At 38.3% G+C, this 18,926-nt stretch overlaps 1 protein-coding gene across 3 annotated transcripts in view; it reads left to right on the top strand.

Moving 5' to 3' along the window:
* Positions 1-12,347, top strand: part of HADHB (hydroxyacyl-CoA dehydrogenase trifunctional multienzyme complex subunit beta) — a 32,543-nt gene extending 20,196 nt beyond the window's left edge. For all 3 annotated transcript variants that reach the window (XM_004418263.3, XM_087437036.1, XM_087437038.1), the window contains exons 7-16: positions 2,379-2,466; positions 3,585-3,772; positions 4,125-4,305; positions 5,129-5,250; positions 7,306-7,385; positions 7,471-7,518; positions 8,200-8,287; positions 8,664-8,738; positions 9,159-9,323; positions 11,817-12,347. In XM_004418263.3, the coding sequence (XP_004418320.1) occupies positions 2,379-2,466; positions 3,585-3,772; positions 4,125-4,305; positions 5,129-5,250; positions 7,306-7,385; positions 7,471-7,518; positions 8,200-8,287; positions 8,664-8,738; positions 9,159-9,323; positions 11,817-11,852 (1,071 nt within the window). In that variant the 3' untranslated portion in view covers positions 11,853-12,347. The remainder of the gene's footprint in view (positions 1-2,378; positions 2,467-3,584; positions 3,773-4,124; positions 4,306-5,128; positions 5,251-7,305; positions 7,386-7,470; positions 7,519-8,199; positions 8,288-8,663; positions 8,739-9,158; positions 9,324-11,816) is intronic.
* Positions 12,348-18,926: the final 6,579 nt, after the last annotated feature.

Here is an 18,926-nt window from a genome sequence, read left to right as displayed (position 1 = left end):
GTTCTGCCGCACTTTTTACCAGTCAGTCAAAGTTAAAACTGCTGAAGGCCTAGCGTTACTGAAGCCCACAAAAATCAACTGCGTATTGGTAGGGGGTGCAGGAAAGAAATAAGAACAAGAAGAGGTTTTTTACCCCTCCTGGTTTTTATGTTTTTCTCTGGACCTGCACATTTCTAAATATATTGAATATGACAGTTTTGAGTACATCAAGCTATTCACATTTTCAACTTTTACATTTTGAAAAAAATAAAGTGACTCTTATAAGAGCACTTAAAAAGTAAATATTAAATCTGTTTCAATTTCTCTGTATTTCTATTGTAGTCTAACACTAAAGCCATCATGTTTTTCCCTAAATTCTTTTCTGAAAATTTTACATCCACATGCAAATCTCGGCTATTGATTGACATGAGGTAGATTCCCTCTTCCTGCCCTGTACTAATACCGGTTGTGCTGCACACTGGGTAATTTTTGCAGTGGCTGTGGGGAAAGATTGAGTTGCAGGGATAGGTTACAAGAATGTCTCTCTAAAGTTGTATTGTGACCTAAAAGCTAACATAACTTCCAGCTAGAGATTTTCTTTAGTACCTTTTGTCTTTATTAATAATGTTAATATGAAATCCTAGCTAATCCTAACTAATATGAAATCAACTCTGGTGCTGAGTTCCCATGAACCTGATTTTACTGAAAGGCCTCAGCAGGTTTCCCTGCTCTCTAACTTAACTAAGACGCACCTTCCTCCTTTCCCCTTAGTATACTCTCTAGAGCCTAAGCTTGCCTTGAGAGCTGTTCAACTTTAAATAGAAGCATGTGGACAAGGTTCACCAGCAACTACTTCTATTTAAAGCTCCTTCAGTCTTGAGAGTCAGCTGGCGCCAAGGATATAACGCATGCTAGAAAGGACCTCGTGAAGATCAGGCCATTACAACCTGAGTGCCCTTTACGTTGCCCCACTGGGCAGCTCTCCTCCCCTGCCCCTTGAAGACTTGCCTCTCTCTTCCTTTTGGATTGGTTTACATTGAGAGGCTGACATGCAGTTGCCAGGGTGTAGTTTTCAGCAAAGTCAGCTGGGCCCTTAGTATCAGGTCTGCCTGAAAAGACCAGAATAAGACATGTATGCTTCTGTAACACATTTATATTTCTATAGATTATCTAAGTAGTGTAACTATAAAGGTAAAAATCAGTTAAGAAACATTGAACCTCTTTAATCTCGACTTTGGAAACTTTTTTTTTTTTTTACCAAATTACAGGTGATCTTGTATTCTAAGGTTAATTAAATAATTTCAGAAAAAGGCCACTAAAAATGAATTCCTCTAATGGGAATCAGAATGTCATAGTAAATAGTGGTGGTGTTGCAGGGTTGTGGGTGGAGGTGAGAGCTTAATTTTAAAGTGAAACTTTAATGCTATAAAAATAAGTGGTATTTTATTGTTGCACCTATCCATTAATTCTTCACATAAACAAAACTGGAATCAGGCATTGATTGGTTTTTGGCAGCATAATTTCCCCAGTAAATAATAAAATAATAATTGTCCTTGTTTCGTGTTTGACTTTTACTGTGCCATCATAATAGATGCCATTTTGCAAGATTAATGGAGGGCCTCCGTTTTTCTCAAGGTTTCTTAAACTATTGTCTTTTGAAACACCTATTGTGTCATTGACCAGTCCAGTTTTCTGTTTTCCATTTGTTAACTGATCTAAACCTTATTTGTCAGAGGTTCACTTGTGGCTCGGGCAGTTTTCCCACGTTTCTTTCATTGACTTGAACTCTTGCATATTTGTCAAGTTTTCCAATTTGACTTTGCATTGGATCCACAGTGTGCTGTCTGAAGAATCAGACAGCCAGTGAGAGAGGCAGTGAGAGTAGAGTGTAAAGTGGGAACTCTGTTTGTGGGTGGTCAATTCTGTAGAAATTGTTTTCATGTTTGATGACTTTGGCTTTACTACTAAGCCTTAATAATTATAGGAACACAAATCATGAGGCTGTCACCCTATGATATAGTTCATCATTCCATCAGCTGTATTTAACAGATTTACTGTAGGTTTTTTGAAAATTTAAACAAGTTAAAATCAAATCATATATTGATATCCTTGAAGGCTCTGAGAAAAGCACTGCTAAGAAATTAGGTGAGCTAGAAGAGGATGTAGCCCTGTGTACCACACTAGAAAACGGGTGCCAGGAATTTGGCAGAGTGCTTATCAGTGAAGGGCTAGATGAAAAATTAGTAAACCATTTCTGGATGGGCTTTTAAACATTACTCTGTGGAGTATTAAACTCAAACTCTTTCCTGATTTACCACATAGTGAAGTAGTGCTCAAAGCATCATTTGCATGTAGCACTTCTTTATAAGTGACCATTTCGTTCACTGTATTTCCTGAAGGCCGCCCTTGGAGCTGGCTTCTCTGATAAGACTCCTGCTCACACTGTCACCATGGCTTGCATCTCTGCCAACCAAGCCATGACCACAGGTATGTCTGCTTAAAAGTAGGAAGTACATGTTCATTCTCCTTTGTCTTTTATATGATCATAAAAAAGTACTTTTCACAGAAGTAAATGATTAGCAGGGATCTCTGAATTTGTGTTTTTAAAAAAATAAGGTAACATTTAAAATTTTTGATTTTGACAGTAGTTCTCAACCTTTTTCTTGCTCTCTATACCTGAGAGACACAACCATTCGTGTAGTTTCTCCATCAGTAATGTGGCTGGCTCTAGCAGGGAATTATCAACTGGAGGAATATGTCTCTAGGAAGGGGCTTCTGAATCTGAGGCGTGGATAGTTTATAACCTGCTAGGTTTTACACCTGGGTGATTCTAATATGATACTTCCCCAGGAAGATTGTGGCCCTCTTCTCTCTACCATTGCCATAGTGATAAATCACTGCTTTAGATGGTACAACTCTTTCCTCTACTTTCTCCCCACATCCTTGGCATTTTTATGACTAGTTACAAATTCTCCTAACAAACTTTAGCAAAATTTTGGGACATTTTGTAGCATCAGTGCTTACTGTGAAAAGATAGGAAACCTGAAAGATACAGTAATCACATGTTCTCTTAGTAACATCAAGGCCAGGTTGGGCAGCCTACCCCATGGGTGGCAGGGAATGAAGCCAGAGGCAGTGTTGGGGGCATTCTCCACTCGACCCAGCATGTGACCACTCCCAGGTAGAGGAACAGAATACTTGCCAGGGACCATAAAGAGGGAGGGGGATGTCTTACATCTCAAAAGCCAGAATTTCTTCAACTTGTAGTAGAAATTAAAATTCACTTTATAATAAAAAGAAAATCTGAAAACTAAAGCTGGGAGCATACAAAATATGCTAAAAGTTCTGGTTTAGAATATGATTTGTTTGAGTTGGTCTGGTGGATATTTCCAGAAGTTGATGTCCTTATGGCCTGAATGAAACTTGTTTTTCTCTAGTGTATTGAATGTAGTTTTAGTCGTTTAAAAAGATTATCTTTGTACAACAGCAGATGTTGTACAAAGCTGATAACTATCGTACAACTTTTTAATCAAGAAGCTTAAATGATCAGTGATCTCTTAATTTCTGCAGAAGATGTTCACGTTCATATGACCTGTGCCCTGTAGGTGTTGGCTTGATTGCTTCTGGCCAGTATGATGTGGTCGTGGCAGGTGGTGTAGAGTTAATGTCTGACGTCCCTATTCGTCATTCAAGGAAAATGAGGAAAATGATGCTTGATCTCAATAAGGCCAAGACCCTGGGTCAGAGACTATCTTTAATCTCTAAATTCAGATTGAATTTCCTATCACCTGAGGTAAGACTTGTGAACTCTTTCATAACGACTTATGTGTCCAAAGCATCCCACTGCAGAGATTTAGAATTAGGTGAGACAGCATGGGTTCAGTTATATTCTAATAGTTGGAGATTCTGTTAGTTACACAATGGGAAGGGTTAATGATTTGGTCATGATGAAAAATAAAAGGTAGTGGTTAGAGAATTTGTAACCTCTTTAGGATTTAGAATTTGCACCTCTTTAGAGATGCCCTGCTCACAAAGAGCTTCCTTGTCTGGGTCTTGATTGCTAGTAGATGTTAACTTTCCCATAACCCTAGGTGTGGTGAAACACCTGTTAACAGGTACCTGATCCCGTATGTCTCCTTTCCCAGCTCCCTGCAGTGGCTGAGTTCTCCACCAATGAGACCATGGGCCACTCTGCAGACCGACTGGCCGCTGCCTTCGCTATTTCTCGACCAGAACAGGATGAGTACGCGCTGCGCTCGCACAGCCTGGCCAAGAAGGCACAGGATGAAGGACTCCTTTCTGATGTTATACCCTTCAAAGTACCAGGTAAAACAGTCTGCTCAACTTTGTAAAGGGGAATGCATCGTGATATTTGTTAGGGACTTCTGAATTGCTCCTAAAACTCTGAAAACCCTAAATGACTTTTCAGTAAATATGTTTTGGTTCTGTTTCCAAAATACTCAGCCTTTATTCTTTTTTTTTTTTTTTTAAAGATTTTTTATTTATTTAATTTTTTCCCCCCAAAGCCCCAGTAGATAGTTGTATGTCATAGCTGCACATCCTTCTAGTTGCTGTATGTGGGACTCGGCCTCAGGATGGACGGAGAAGTGGTGCCTCTATGCGCACCCGGGATCCGCACCCGGGATCCGAACCCGGGCCACCAGCATTGCAGTGCGCGCACTTAACCACCAAGCCACAGGGCCGGCCCTCAGCCTTTATTCTTAAACATGGACTCAAGTTTTAATTTATGTTGTAACAATAGGAAGAGAACAATAGGAACTTCAAAAGAGAAGTTTTTATAAGAGTCTCCTTTTAGATCTTCCTGATATATTTTAGTTCTTATGTACATGCCTACTTTTTAAATTCTTCATTCATATGACTTCTGTATAGAACAGCTAAATGTGAATGAATATCCTAAGAAAATAAGGTGTCCTTTTTTTTGTTAAATCATTTAGATATAACATTTAGATTTCCCAAATACCTTAAGAGTTGAATTTAAAATTTGGTAATATCTTGATAACTATAAAAGCCTTTCTTTCAGCAAGTAGGTATGGTTTTCATTTGTTCGTTAGTTTTTAAAACATATTTCTCTAGAGAACATATATAATGCTTGTAGTTCCTCAGAGTTAAAAAGTTCATGTTTTTACAGGAAAAGATACAGTTACCAAAGATAATGGCATTCGTCCTTCCTCCCTGGAGCAGATGGCCAAACTAAAACCTGCATTCATTAAGCCCTATGGCACAGTGACAGCTGCAAATTCCTCTTTCTTGGTAACTATGTGTGCTTTGTGTATTTACTAGTGACTTTCATAGTTGTGTACTCTCAGTAGAAAGGTGTGAAATAGATTTGTTTATATTATGAATAGAGAATTAAAAATATAGTTATTCATTATAAAGATAATATTAAAATAGAATCATAGTTTTTAAGGCCTTAGAAGTCACCATTCTCATACAGAAAGCTATTCTCTTCAGGCACTTAACCCGTCAAAAAACTTTGATTGCCACTAAGCATTGGAGGTTAAAAGAACAGATGATTGTAATATAGAGAGAAAGTGCTGTGGTGGCTGTAAGCATAGGTTGCTGTAGAAGATACATAGATGGGGGAGTCAGAGACGCTTCTCAGAGGAGCTAACACTTGAGCAGCAAATTTTGAAGGATGAGTACAAGCCAATTCAGGAAGTGTGTAGAACACATTCTGGGCAAAGAGAAGAGCAAATGCAAAATCAGGGAGGTATGAGAGCAAGGGCCTCTTTGGGGAAAAGCTTGGCTGGAGCAGAGGATATGAATCTGGGAGGTCGTATAAGACATGGAAAGTAGGCAGAAAGAGTGATAAGACACCTCTTCTGGCTCTGATTGTTAGAAAGGGTACTTTATACTGACCCCCACGTTATTTTCCTCTAAGCATCACGGAATAAATCTACCCTCATTTTTTGTTGTTATTGTTTTACTTATCTGCAGCTAGTTTCATATCCTTCCTTGTTTTTTTTGGCTCCTCCTCAATTAAACATCCCTATTGATTTTGCTTCTGCCTGTAAGATGTGGTTTCCCTTCTCCTACCACCTTGGGTGTAGTCTTCTGGATATAGTCCATCTGTTCACTGTTTCTTTTGCAATATAACTCCCCTACCCGGACATAAAGTCTGAAACATAGACAAATGTTTGACATATTTGACCTTGGTAAGTGACTATTTAATGCCTGCTTTTGGGCTAGGGGAAGGGTGCTTGGAGTGGTTCCAACAGGATGCTACACCACTCCATTAAGCCCAAGTGGTAAAGGACTGGTTAGATGATCATTTCAAAAACCATATTGGATGATAGGGTCATATGGCATGGGCTACACTCTTGCCAGATCTGAACCCTTTTGATTACTTCTGGGGTGTGCTAAAGGTGCAGGTTTATTCATTGAAAACCAGAAACACAAATCATCAGAGGCAACATAGCACAGGTATGTGGATTTTTGGAAGTGTGTTAATGCACCACATTCATTGCAGTTTTGCACAATGGCACATTGAACATATTATTAAAGTAATGTCCATAAACCATTTATTATGTATAGTCACCTATGTTTCCAGACTTTATGGCTGCCCTATTGGAGGTGGCCACATAGTCTCTTCAGGGTTACTGAGTTATAAAAGTGTAGTAGAATTGTTTTAATTTTGCAAACTCTACAGAATAGTTTCCTTTTCTTTGGAATTTTGGATTTTTTTTTTTAATTTTTGGAGCTCTTTCTTTTGAAGTAATGATAAAGAGATTTTTTCAGTGGTACTTTGTCCCCCAACTTCTCAACTGTCAGTTGGGAAAAAGCACATGGGGTGTGTCCAGAGAGAAGATCATGGTTCTGATGTTCTCAGCTGCCTGCCTGTTTCTCTCTCCCATTGGTTTGCTTGTTATAGAGTCTATAAGGAGAAGAAAATCACCCAGAAGCCACAGGCAGGAAGCAGCTGAGAAATAGTCCAGAAAATGTAAAAATAAATAAGTAAATAAGAAATTGTTTTAAATCATAAAATTCCCCATATTCTGCACCAAAAGCAGAAGACTTTTGGTTTAAGTTTACTGTGAATACATATTTCTAAAGTTACCTATTTTCTTCATCCATTTTGGTAATTATGGTACTTTTTGAATAGGCTCTTCTACCCTCATCCTCCAAAAATGGGTCCATGTGTGTGTGTGAATTGTGACTTCATGGATAAAATGAAAAGGTTTTGTTATAATCACTGTATAAGTATAATTAGTTGATAGATTTAGGAACAGGCCATAGAAGGTGGCTGTTGGAAGACCTCCAGACTGGCTGAAGAATTTAACATTATTGTCCTGGTTGACGTTTCAGACCGACGGTGCGTCTGCAGTGCTGATTATGGCAGAGGAGAAAGCTCTGGCCATGGGTTATAAGCCGAAGGCATATTTGAGGTGAAGTAAATGTGCAAATAAATTGCCTCTGGTTTTTTATTTAATTACTGGTGCTAACCCCTCTTTTTTTTTATTTTTTACCTAGGGATTTTGTGTACGTGTCTCAAGATCCAAAAGATCAGCTTTTACTTGGGTAGGTGCAGTGTATATCCTTGGACTATAATCAAAAATATTTGATTACCCACATTTATTACACAGATTTTAAAGTATGTTAAGCCCTGAGTTTGTAATTGGTTTGTGTGTTGGATTTTTTTAAAATAATAATCCTTTGTGTTGGTATATCATTTTATAGTTTTAGATTCTTTTCCACCTTTTCCTATACATTTCTGCTTATCTATACAATATTGTATTCTTTTTTCAGTAAGCTGTCGTAAGCATTGTTTCATATTGCTACACACTCTGCTACACGATCTTCAGAACAGCCTTTTAGAAAAACCTTCTCATGTTTAGACTGTCCCCCCAATAAGGCTCTGCCCTCACTGGCCTTCATTATGTCCTTCAAACTAGCCCTCCCTGTGCTTTGCCCTTTGAGCTCAGTGTTCTTCTCGCTCTTCACATTATTAGTTTGTCGTTCTCTTTCATTGTTTACTTATTATCTGCTTCTCTGACCCTAAAATATAAACTGCATACGGGCAGAGCCATGTCTGTTCAGTTCACCGTTGTATCCCCAACACTTGGTCAGTATTTGTACAGCAGAATCAGTGAATGAGTGGAGGACGTTCTAATACCTGTATAAAACTCAGTGTGGGGAATATGAAGGGCTCTTAGGTTAAAAAATACAAGTTTTAACATATTACTTATTTTTTCTTTTCAGACCAGCATATGCTACTCCAAAAGTTCTAGAAAAGGCAGGGTTAACAATGAATGATGTTGATGCTTTTGAATTTCATGAAGCTTTCTCAGTAAGTCATTTTAAAGACACATATCAAGGACTATAATCGTAAAAAAATGTGGTCCATGTTGGTGGGAGAGAACAAGTCGTAGTTTATAATATGAGTAAAACAGGAGTGGAGCTTTATGTCTGAGGTACTGATCTGCTCTGCTGGAAGGGGCGTAAGGGGAGGAAATTGAGGGCCACACGTACATTGATGAAAAATGTACCTTTTGAGGCTATCTCCTAGAGGCCCATCAAAAGTACCAAATTGTTTCTTTGGGAAATTTTCACTGAAAACTGATTTAAAGATTTGCTCAACTTTAAAATCAGACAAACTCATGCCTAAAAGAAAGCCTTAAGGGACATTAATAACAAGGTCCTTGTTGAATTGTTTTCCCTTCTAGGGTCAGATTTTGGCTAATTTTAAAGCCATGGATTCTGATTGGTTTGCACAAAACTACATGGGTAGAAAAGCCAAGGTAAGTTTCTGATTAAAAATATGTTTGAATTTCCAAAGCATTTTAATATCTGGAGCTTAGTTACCTGCTAATAAAAGTATGAGGGGAAAGCTTCTCCTTCTTATGAAGAATTTTGTGTTTCATTAAATATATTTATTTCTTAGTTGAAAATAGTTCCTGGAAATTCTTTAGAAGAAATAAAAGCAAAGTTCTAGATTGTCTTTTGTTCTTCTCTTAGATGATGTTAGATGAAAAATAAATGGACCCTTGGCTTTTAGAATTGATCTAGAATTTCTTTCTTTTGCACTAACATAATTTGTGATGTGTCTTATGTTAGTTATTTCCCTCTGTCCCTGTTACTCCCTGTTACTAAGAGCCTGGCCTGCTTCTTATCTTAAGGAAACTCATCTTTATGTTTGTGTCTGTTTTTGTGGGAGCCAGGTGGGATTGCCTCCTTTGGAGAAGTTTAACACCTGGGGTGGATCACTGTCCCTGGGACACCCGTTTGGAGCCACTGGCTGCCGGTTGGTCATGGCAGCTGCCAACAGATTACGGAAGGAAGGAGGCCAGTATGCTTTAGTGGCTGCCTGTGCAGCTGGAGGGCAGGTATGTCATAGCAGGTCCACAGGAGCTTCCGGAAAGTCATTTTCTTTGAAACAAAGCAAGCTCATCCAAGAATGTTTGATTTAGTTTAGTTTGAAACATTCTTAGAGTGATATTTCCGGTGACAGATAACCAGAAATAAAGCAGCCCATTTTGGGGGGGAGAGGAGTACAACTTTGATTCTGATAGTACTTTGGAAGGAAGATGCTATTTAAATCCAAGCTATTGTTTTTCCTAAAATAATGTTTACGTTTTTGTTTTTAGAGGTAATATATGCTCATTATGGAAATACAAAAAGTATATAGGAAAAAAATTAGAATCACCTATAATCCCCTTACCAGACACTATCATTATTAATCTTTTGATATATTTTCTTCTTTAATAATAAAATTTTGTTTATCTAGTCACCATGAGACCTTATTTATAAAATCTCTCCAAGAAGAACACTACCTTTCTGGAGAACTGTACTATACTTTAATTGGAGAATTAATTTATCTCTGGATAACTTATTGCTGTTTAGCTGGGGGAAATTGTGTTATTCTAGATTTTTCCTGTCTGCCTCACTTGCGTTACAGACCCAACTTCCTACCTGCTATAGCATTTCACTCTGATAATAAAATCCAAAAGGAAGACTGGCTGTAATCTGTTTTTTTTTTTTTTTTAACCCCGATGAGAACAGTTTTGTGTTCCTCCAGATTACAGAAATTTTCTGTTGTTGATCAAGGTGAATAAATAAGATATGTAAAAGCATAAACATCTTACGTTCAAAAGCCTTTATTTATGGCTTTTCCTCAGAGACTTTGAAGAAACAAGGGATCAGTTATTTATAGCTTGGAACATTTTAGACTTCATGATCAAAAGCAATTTTTAATCTGTGTAACTTCATGTTTAGAAAACTGTAGCCAGTTAGGACAGCACTTTGCATAGTCCACATAGGTTAATGTCCTTTGGTTTTGAATGTTTGTTCCCTAATTTTTTATCTAGCACATAGAGTATAAAGAACACAATACTAGATGGTTTTGTGGATAAACAAAGAATAATACCCAGTACCTTTCTTCTAGAAGTTTACAGTATAGTGAGGAGAGAGGAAATGATGCATCTTAGAAACTAGATTAAACTTGGCATGTTTCTTCAAGAGCCAAATGAGTGATACAAACGTGATTAGGTCAGAGGAGGAATCCGGCATTGTGGATGTAGAGCGGGCTTTCTCAACTTTGGCACTATCAACATTTTGGGCCAGACACTTCTTTGTTGTGGGGAGTTGTGCTGTGTGTTGTAGGATGTTGAGCATGGTGTCTACCTAGGAGGTACCAGTAACAACACGCCCACCCCCACCCCCTTACATGCACGGTTGGGACAACCAAAAATATTTCCAGACAATTGTCCTCTGAGGAGGGTGGGGGGCAAAATTGCCCCCAGTTGGGAACCACTGATCTAGAGCAATATAAAAGATTTTGGAACATGAAAACAATGCATTTTAAAGAAGCTGCCTTGTTATGGGCCCTTCTCAGATAACCCCAGTCAGTCAGACCTTCCCATCCTTTTCTTTTTTGTTTGCCTCTGCCTTTATCCAGGTATTTAACCATTTGTTCTGCCCTACAGTGTACACTAGATTGAGGACAGAGACTGTGCACCTACACAGTGTTCACCTTGGTGCTTTATAAATAATAGTTGCTTAATAAATATTTGTGGGGATTGAATTGAACCTAGAAGCAGGCAGATTAGTTAGGTTATTAACTGGTCTGATGGCAGTCCAAGAGATAGAATGACTGGGATTATCAGATAGGACTTAGCCTCATGAAATCATACATTTCTATGCTAGGTTTAAACTAGGGAGTTAACTAATACATAGCACTGTGCATAGTGCTGGAGAAAGGATTGTCTGCCTTCTTACTTTGTGGGCTCTCTGATCATCTTCTTCACTGGAGTAGAATAGTGAAGGAGATCCCAGGCTTTCTGGAATCCTCTAGACCTGGTTTCAAATCCTGGCCCTGTTACTTAATAGCTTTGTAGATTTGAATGAGTTACTTCACCTTTCAAAGCCTCTGTTTTCTCGTCTAGAAATTTACTTTTTTGGCATTCACCATATCGTGTTTATTTTTGTACAGGTAAAAAAATGCTCCTATGGTCTCTTGTTTTAATAGCAGCCATTTATGGAGCATCTATGAGGAATCAGACTACTACACAGACTGATGTATATATGTATACATGTATGTATATAAATGTGTCTGTGCATAGAGACACACACACGTATTATATGCTATCTAATTTAATGCTCACAAAAACACTATGAAGTAGGCACCATGAACCCCATTTTATAGAGGAAACTGAGGTTCAGAATGGCTTATAACTTTCCCAGGATCACACAGCGTTTGCATGTTAGTGCCAGGATCAAACCCCAAAGCCTGTTCTCTTCCCATTGTTCTCTGCTGTCTTCGTGCTGACTGGATTCGTAGTCTTTCATTGCTCTAATTGAACTTTTTTTCCCCTTTACAGGGCCATGCTATGATAGTGGAAGCTTATCCAAAATAACAGATCAGGAAGAGGTGACCTGGAGTTTCTGTGCAACACTCACACTAGGCAATGCCATTTCAATGCATTACTAAATGACATGTGTAGTTCCTAGCTCCTCTTAGGAAAACAAAATTTGTGGCCTTCTGTTTGCAATGAAGCCTTGCCAGTGTTCTGAGCTTTTCAGTAATCATGGCTTACTGCTCTTTCAGGGATTTCTTAGTCACCAGAATCTCACACAGTGATACTTTTAAGCAATTGTTTTGTCTCTATTTTCATTAAAGACTAAATAAGTAGTTGCAATTTGGAATTATCTTTGTAACATTTGCAAATCCTGCTCATTCCTATTTGTGACCTAACAATAAGTGTTTTCTATAAAATACAAACCAGTGTGCCTAAATTAACTTAATTATGGAAAGATAATTCAGAATCGAAACATCATTGAAAACTTATAGTGAATATTTGGATATATAAATATCGTCTTGGTTAAGCTTAATAAAGTAGAAGTACTGGAAAGCTGTGTGTCTTATTTGTTATTAGAGGTAACAGGTGGTTCTCTTGGCTTAGGGGAAGATTTTGCCTTTGGTCACTCATCTGTAACTTCTACCCAGTTTAGTCAACCCTGTGGCTGCCAGGAACATACAGAGGGTCCTGCTTTAGAATAACACTTTTTTTTTCCAGTGCTTGATTGAAGTAAATTTATTTCACTGTTGGGAGATGCTTCTGTTTGCCAGGATTTAAATGAAGTGTAAGGAAATTTTTAAATTTTGATCAACAGACTAAAAATCCTCTCGGGTTTTTGATAGCCAGACTGCACTAAATCACATGTATGCTGGTGTTTTGAGGAAGCAAAAGTCTTAGTCGTGGCCATTGATGTGAATGTTGCTTAGGTGTCTGAGAGTTACTGGCCATCAGAATCATCCTCTAGTTCGGGGACAGATTGGGCAGGGGAGGAAGTGCTGTTTGACGGACCCAGCATCACTTCCCTGTGATTTCTTTGGGAATTTCAATGTAATGCAAGTTTTTAATACTGAAAACCAGTATATTTACGTACATATCACAAAAATCAACTCTGGATAAATATAAAGGTAAAAAACTTTTTGAAATTTAGAAAAAAATACCACTATGACCTTAGGTTGGGGAGAGAGAGAAGGGGATTTCTTTTTTTGTTGTTTTTATTTGGCTGGGAGAGATTCGCCTTGAGCTAACAGCTAACATTTGTACCCAATCTTCCTCTCTGTCTCTCTCTCTCTCTCTTTTTTTTCCCTCCCCAAATCCCCAGTACATAGTTCTAAGTCCTTCTAGTTCTTCTATGTGAGCCGCTGCCACAACATGGCTACTGACAGATGAGTGGTGTGGTTCCATGCCTGGGAACCGAACCTAGGCTGCCGAAGCCCAGAGCGCCGAACTTGAACCACTAGGCCACCAGGGCTGACTTGAGAAGGGGATTTCTTTTTTTTTTTTTAATTTTTTTATTGATGTCATAATAGTTTATAACATTGTGAAATTTTAGTTGTACATTATTGTTTGTGAATCACTGTATAAACGCATCCTTCCCCCCCTTATGTCCACCCCCTAACCCCCTTGCCCCTGGTAACCACCAAATAGTTCTCTCTGTCCATGTCTTAGTTTATCTTCCACTTATGAGTGGAGAAGGGGGTTTCTTAAACAAGACATTTAAAGTGCTAATCATAAAAGAAAAGATCTATAAATTTGTCTATGATGAAATAAGAACTTTTGTTCTTATTTTGTATTTTTTTTTGTGAGGAAGATCAGCCCTGAGCTAACATCCGTGCTAATCCTCCCCTTTTTGCTGAGGGAGACCGGCCCTGAGCTAAACTCTATTGCCAATCCTCCTCCTTTTTTTCCCCAAAGCCCCAGTAGATAGTTGTATGTCATAGTTGCACATCCTTCTAGTTGCTGTATGTGGGACGCGGCCTCAGCATGGCCAGACAAGCGGTGCGTCGGTGCGCGCCCGGGATCTGAACCCGGGCCGCCGGTAGTGGAGCACATGCACTTAACTGCTAAGCCACGGGGCCAGCCCCTGTTCTGATTTTGATAGAGTGAAAAGACAAGCAAAAAATGGGGCAAAGGTATAGATGTATCTTAGAAAGGATAGATATATATCTTATATATGTTGTAGAGATGTATCTTACAAGATATTTGATATAGCTATATCTTACAGAGGTTCCAGAATATATAAAGAATTCTTCTAAATAAGAAGAAAGAAAACAGTAAAAAATGGGCAAAAGATATTAACAGTTTTTAGAAAATAATATACAAGTGGAGAATAAACATGAAAAGATGCTCACTAGTAATCGAGAAAAATTAAATGAAGATCACAATGAGATAGTATTTTATACTCACCAGACTGGCAAAAATGGACAAGACTGAGCATACCAAGTGTTGGTTAGGATGTGGAACAATAGGAACTTATGTACACTGCTGGTGAGACTGCAAATTGATACAACCACTTTGGAAAGTCATCTGGCATTATCTTGTACCTTTGAATATGACACACGGTCTGTAACCCAGCATTTCCACTCTTAGGTATATTTCCAAAAGAAACTTGCACACGAGTACTAGGAGACATGTACAAGAGTGTTCATAGCAACATTGCTCTTTAATAGCAAAACATTGTAAATAATGAATGTTCATTGACAGGAAAGGTTAAAAAACAAGCAAAACAGTACATTTCTAGGATGCCTACATATGAGGTAAAAATATTTTCTAAAACAGTTAAGGGAAGAGAAAAGAGAAATCTTTCTTGCAGAAGAATTCCAAATAATGTATGTAGATACTCCATGCTCCAGGAGGTGGATCAGGCCCCTTCCCCTTGAGTGTGGGCTGGACTTAGTGACTCAACTCCAGTGAATAAGTATGAAAAGGGAAAATGAGGCAACCTTACAGTGGAGAAACCTGGGAAACACTAGCTTAACCAAGTGGCCAGGGTTAACATCATCAGTGCTGTCCTGTGCCATCACATATCTCCTGTGATGTAATCAGAGAGGCCCTTCACCTTAGTGGTATTCTTTCCAAATACCCATAACCCAGTCAAATAGAAAGCATCAGACAAACCCAAATTGAGGGACATTCTACAAAATACTTGACAAGTACTCAAAACTGTCAAGGTCCTGAAAAATGAGGGACTGAGAAACTGACAGGTCAGAGGAGGCTAAAGAGACATGACAACTACATGTAACATGGTATCCTAGATTGGATTCTGAATAGGAAACGGACACTAATGGAAAAACTGGTGAAATCCAAATAAAATCTGGAGTTTAGTTAATAGTTAAAAAAAGCCCAGAAATAAACCTTCACATATGTGGTCATATATGGTCAAATAATTTTTGACTAGGGTGCCAAGACCATTCAATGGGGAAAGGACAGTCTTCAACAAATGGCGTTAGGAAAACTGTGTATCCACATGCAAAAGAATGAAGTTGGACCCTTACCTTATATCATATACAAAAATTAACTCAAAATGGATCACAGACCTAAACTTAAGAGCTAAAATTGTAAAACTCTTAGAAGAAAACAGAGGAAAAGCTACATGACATTGGATTCGCAGTGATTTCTTGGGTATGACACCAAAAGCACAGGCAACAAAAGAAAAAAATAGGTTAAATTGGACTTCATCAAAATTAAAAACTTCTGTGCATCAAAGGACACAGTGAAAAGGCAACCTATGGAATGGGAAAAAATATTTGCAAATCATATATCCAATAAGGAGTTAATATCTGGAATAAAGAATGCCTACAACTCAACAACCAGAAAAACAACCCAACTTGAAAATGGGCAAAGACTTCGAATAGACATTTCTCTAAAGAAGACATAGAAATGACCAATAAGCGCATGAAAAGATGTTCCATATCACTCATCCTTAGGGAAATGCCAATCAAAACTACAAGAGATACCACTTCACACCCATTAGAATGGCTACTATCAAAAAAACAGAAAATAACAAGTGCTGGTGGTGATGTGGAGAAATTGAAACCCTTATGCACTGTTGGTGGGAATGTAAAATGTTGCAGCAGCTATGGAAAACATTATGGCACTTCCCCTAAAAGTTAAAAATAGAATTACCATATGATCCGGCAATTCCACATGTAGATATATACCCAAAATAATTGAAGATAGTCTTGAAGAGATATTTGTACATCCACGTTCACAATAGCCAATAGGTGGAAGCAACCCAAATGTACATTGATGGATGAATGGATAAACAAAGTGTGTATATACATACAATGGAATACTATGCAACCTTGAAAAGGAAGGTAAACCTGTCACAAGCTACAACATGGACGAACCTTGAGGACATTATGCTAAGTGAAATAAACCAGTCACAAAAGGACAAATACTGTATGATTCCACTTATATGAGGTATCTAAAATAGTCAAGTTCATAGAGACAGAAAGTAAAATGACAGTTGCCAGGAGTTGAGGTGAGAGGGAATGGGGAGTTATTTAATGGGTCTAGAGTTTCAGTTTTGAAAGATCAAGGGTTCTGGAGATTGGCTGCACAACAATGTGAATGTACTTAACACTACTGAACTGTACACTTAAAAATGGTTAAAATGATAAATTTTGTCTTTTACCACATTTAAAAATAATTTTTTTTTTTTTTATAAAGGTGAGGGAAAATATTCAGAACAGAGCTTACCTCTGGTTGGGGGGCAGTGGAATTGGATTGGAGAGGAGCATACAGGTAGCTTCAGTGGTGTTGCTCAAGTTCTAGTTCTGAGGTTGGATCATACGTCCACCCAAATTTACGTAGGTGATATACTATTTCAAAACATTCTATATATGTAAGAGAAGGCCAAGTTATTTTCATTTGCATGACTGCCACAAAAGATCACCCACAGCCAAGGTGGTGGTTGCAGATGCCTCCATCTGATGTAAACCTTGATGTTTGCTCTTAGATATCTTAAACTGGTTATGCTATTCTTAAAGATCCCAATTTAAGTGCCTATCTTTTCGTGTAAAACTGATGGTCTCTGATTCTGAGTAAAAGTTCATGTTCTTCCTATGGTCTATATAGTTCATTCATTCAACAAATACTTATTGAGTGCCCATTATGTGTTAAGCACTGTTCTAGATGTTGAGGCTACAGCAACCAAAGAAACAGACAAAAATTCTTACCCTCTTTGCTTCCATCTTTCCAAAGAGAAGAATCCTAATTCTTCTCGGCCTATCTTCTCCCCAATCCGTTCTGTTATGTTTATTTTCTCCAAGCCTCTCAAATTCTGGTCTTTCTCGGGGAGTGAAAAGCAGTAGAAGGGTTTTTCAGTCTTTTTCAGATTTTAATGGATGGCTCAGAGGGCTTCTGCCTAGATCCGCTGTGATTTCCAGGGATCCCCCGCTATCTGAAAGTTCGCTTTACGTCACCTCGCTTTCATAAAAGATCTACTTTAGTACCTGTTTTCACTAACAGAAAGAAATCCTAAGAAGATTTTCGCTTTTGGGAAAATAGAGGCAGCACGCAACCCAAGCAGTGAGAGTGGCGCCACCAAGTTCCTTCCCCGGGAACTACACTCAGCATCTCAGCATCAAACCACCATAGCTTTGAACTATGTCTGTGACATCCATCTGTGCTTTACCTCGAGTTATTTTGGTAGGTTATTTTTTGGGTCTGAGAATGCTAAAAAAAAATTTCCCATATAAATGAATGGTAATTCTTTCTTCGCTTTAGGCCGTTTCGGCTTATGAAATGTTTCACAGGAATGCTCGGCTGTCAGATTGCTGGGTAAACCTGTATTTGGGACTCTGAACAGGTATACTCCGCTTTTCCAATGAAGCCCTCTTCATTGAAATGAAGCCCTTAATCATTGATTAAGAGGAAATGGGAGAATGTGAGGGTGGAAGGACAAAAATAGTAAGTAGAAATACGTGTCTGAAAAGACACATCATTGTGAAAGAGAAGAGGTATTTAGACATGTTGGCAATGTTTGTAGCTGCAATGAACTCAGCTAGGAGCCCCTTTCCCCCTCCATACTTAAAGGGCTGTCAGTGATCAAACAGAATTGATTCCCAAAGCAGAACTCCAGATAGGGAGTTCAAAGCTTCCTCAGGAACCCCTAAAGTAGTCTACCCTTCTGTACAAACCTAAATTCCAGGAGGTATATTGTTTGTGTTTCTTTGCTTGTCAAGTTTCTATTTTTAAATAGGCAAAATGTTCAGGGGAACTTTTTCAAAATCATTTTATTTTTTTCTAATATAAAAATACATGCTCATTGTAAAAAAAATTTCAAACATTATTTATAGAGTAAGTAGAAAATGAAATATCAAGTAGAGATATCCACTGTTAATGTTTTGATATCTTTCCTTTTCAAGGCACACATATTTGTATGGACATATGGACCAAAATTGCATAGTATAATGGCATTCTGGAAACTTTTTGTTTTACTTAGCTATGTAGTCTAAACATCAGTAGGTGTAGCTATACATCATCATTTTTAATGACCACAAAGCATTCCTTTGTACGGACTTATCCTAATTTGTTTTACCAAGTGCCTCTTTTTTGAGGATGCAGACATGGGAATGCACATTCTTGGTACATTTATCTGTTCACTTGTCTGCTTATTTCTTTTTTTTTTTTTTTAAAGATTTTATTTATTTATTTTTTCCCCCCAAAGCCCCAGTAGATAGCTGTGTGTCATAGCTGCACATCCTTCTAGTTGCTGTATGTGGGACGCGGCCTCAGCATGGCCAGAGAAGCAGCGCGTCGGTGCGAGCCCGGGATCCGAACCCGGGTCGCCAGCAGTGGAGCGCGCTCACTTAACCACTAAGCCACGGGGCCGGCCCTGTCTGCTTATTTCTTTAAGCCATCTTTTTAGCAATGGAATTGCTGCTAAATCTCACTTTCTTATATTTACCACCAGAGCCTTCTTTTTCAATCCTTTTTTTTTAATGATGAGAGCCAGGTGAACAAAGGCTTAATGTCATTTCATTTATTAATTCTAAAGTGTGTTTTTAGCAGCAAAGCATGCATTGAGTATGTGCAATCATTTGAGAAGGAAAATGAGAACACAAACATCTACAAAATCATACTCAGAAAAGGGGTCTCTGCTCCTTCTAAAGTGAAAGTGGATTATTT

The sequence above is a fragment of the Ceratotherium simum genome, chromosome 11 (genome assembly GCF_057802395.1).
Source record: "Ceratotherium simum simum isolate JZ-2026a chromosome 11, ASM5780239v1, whole genome shotgun sequence".
Taxonomy (NCBI): domain Eukaryota; kingdom Metazoa; phylum Chordata; class Mammalia; order Perissodactyla; family Rhinocerotidae; genus Ceratotherium; species Ceratotherium simum.
The sequence above is the reverse complement of the archived record's forward strand: the minus strand, read 5'-3'. Positions and strand labels throughout refer to the sequence as shown.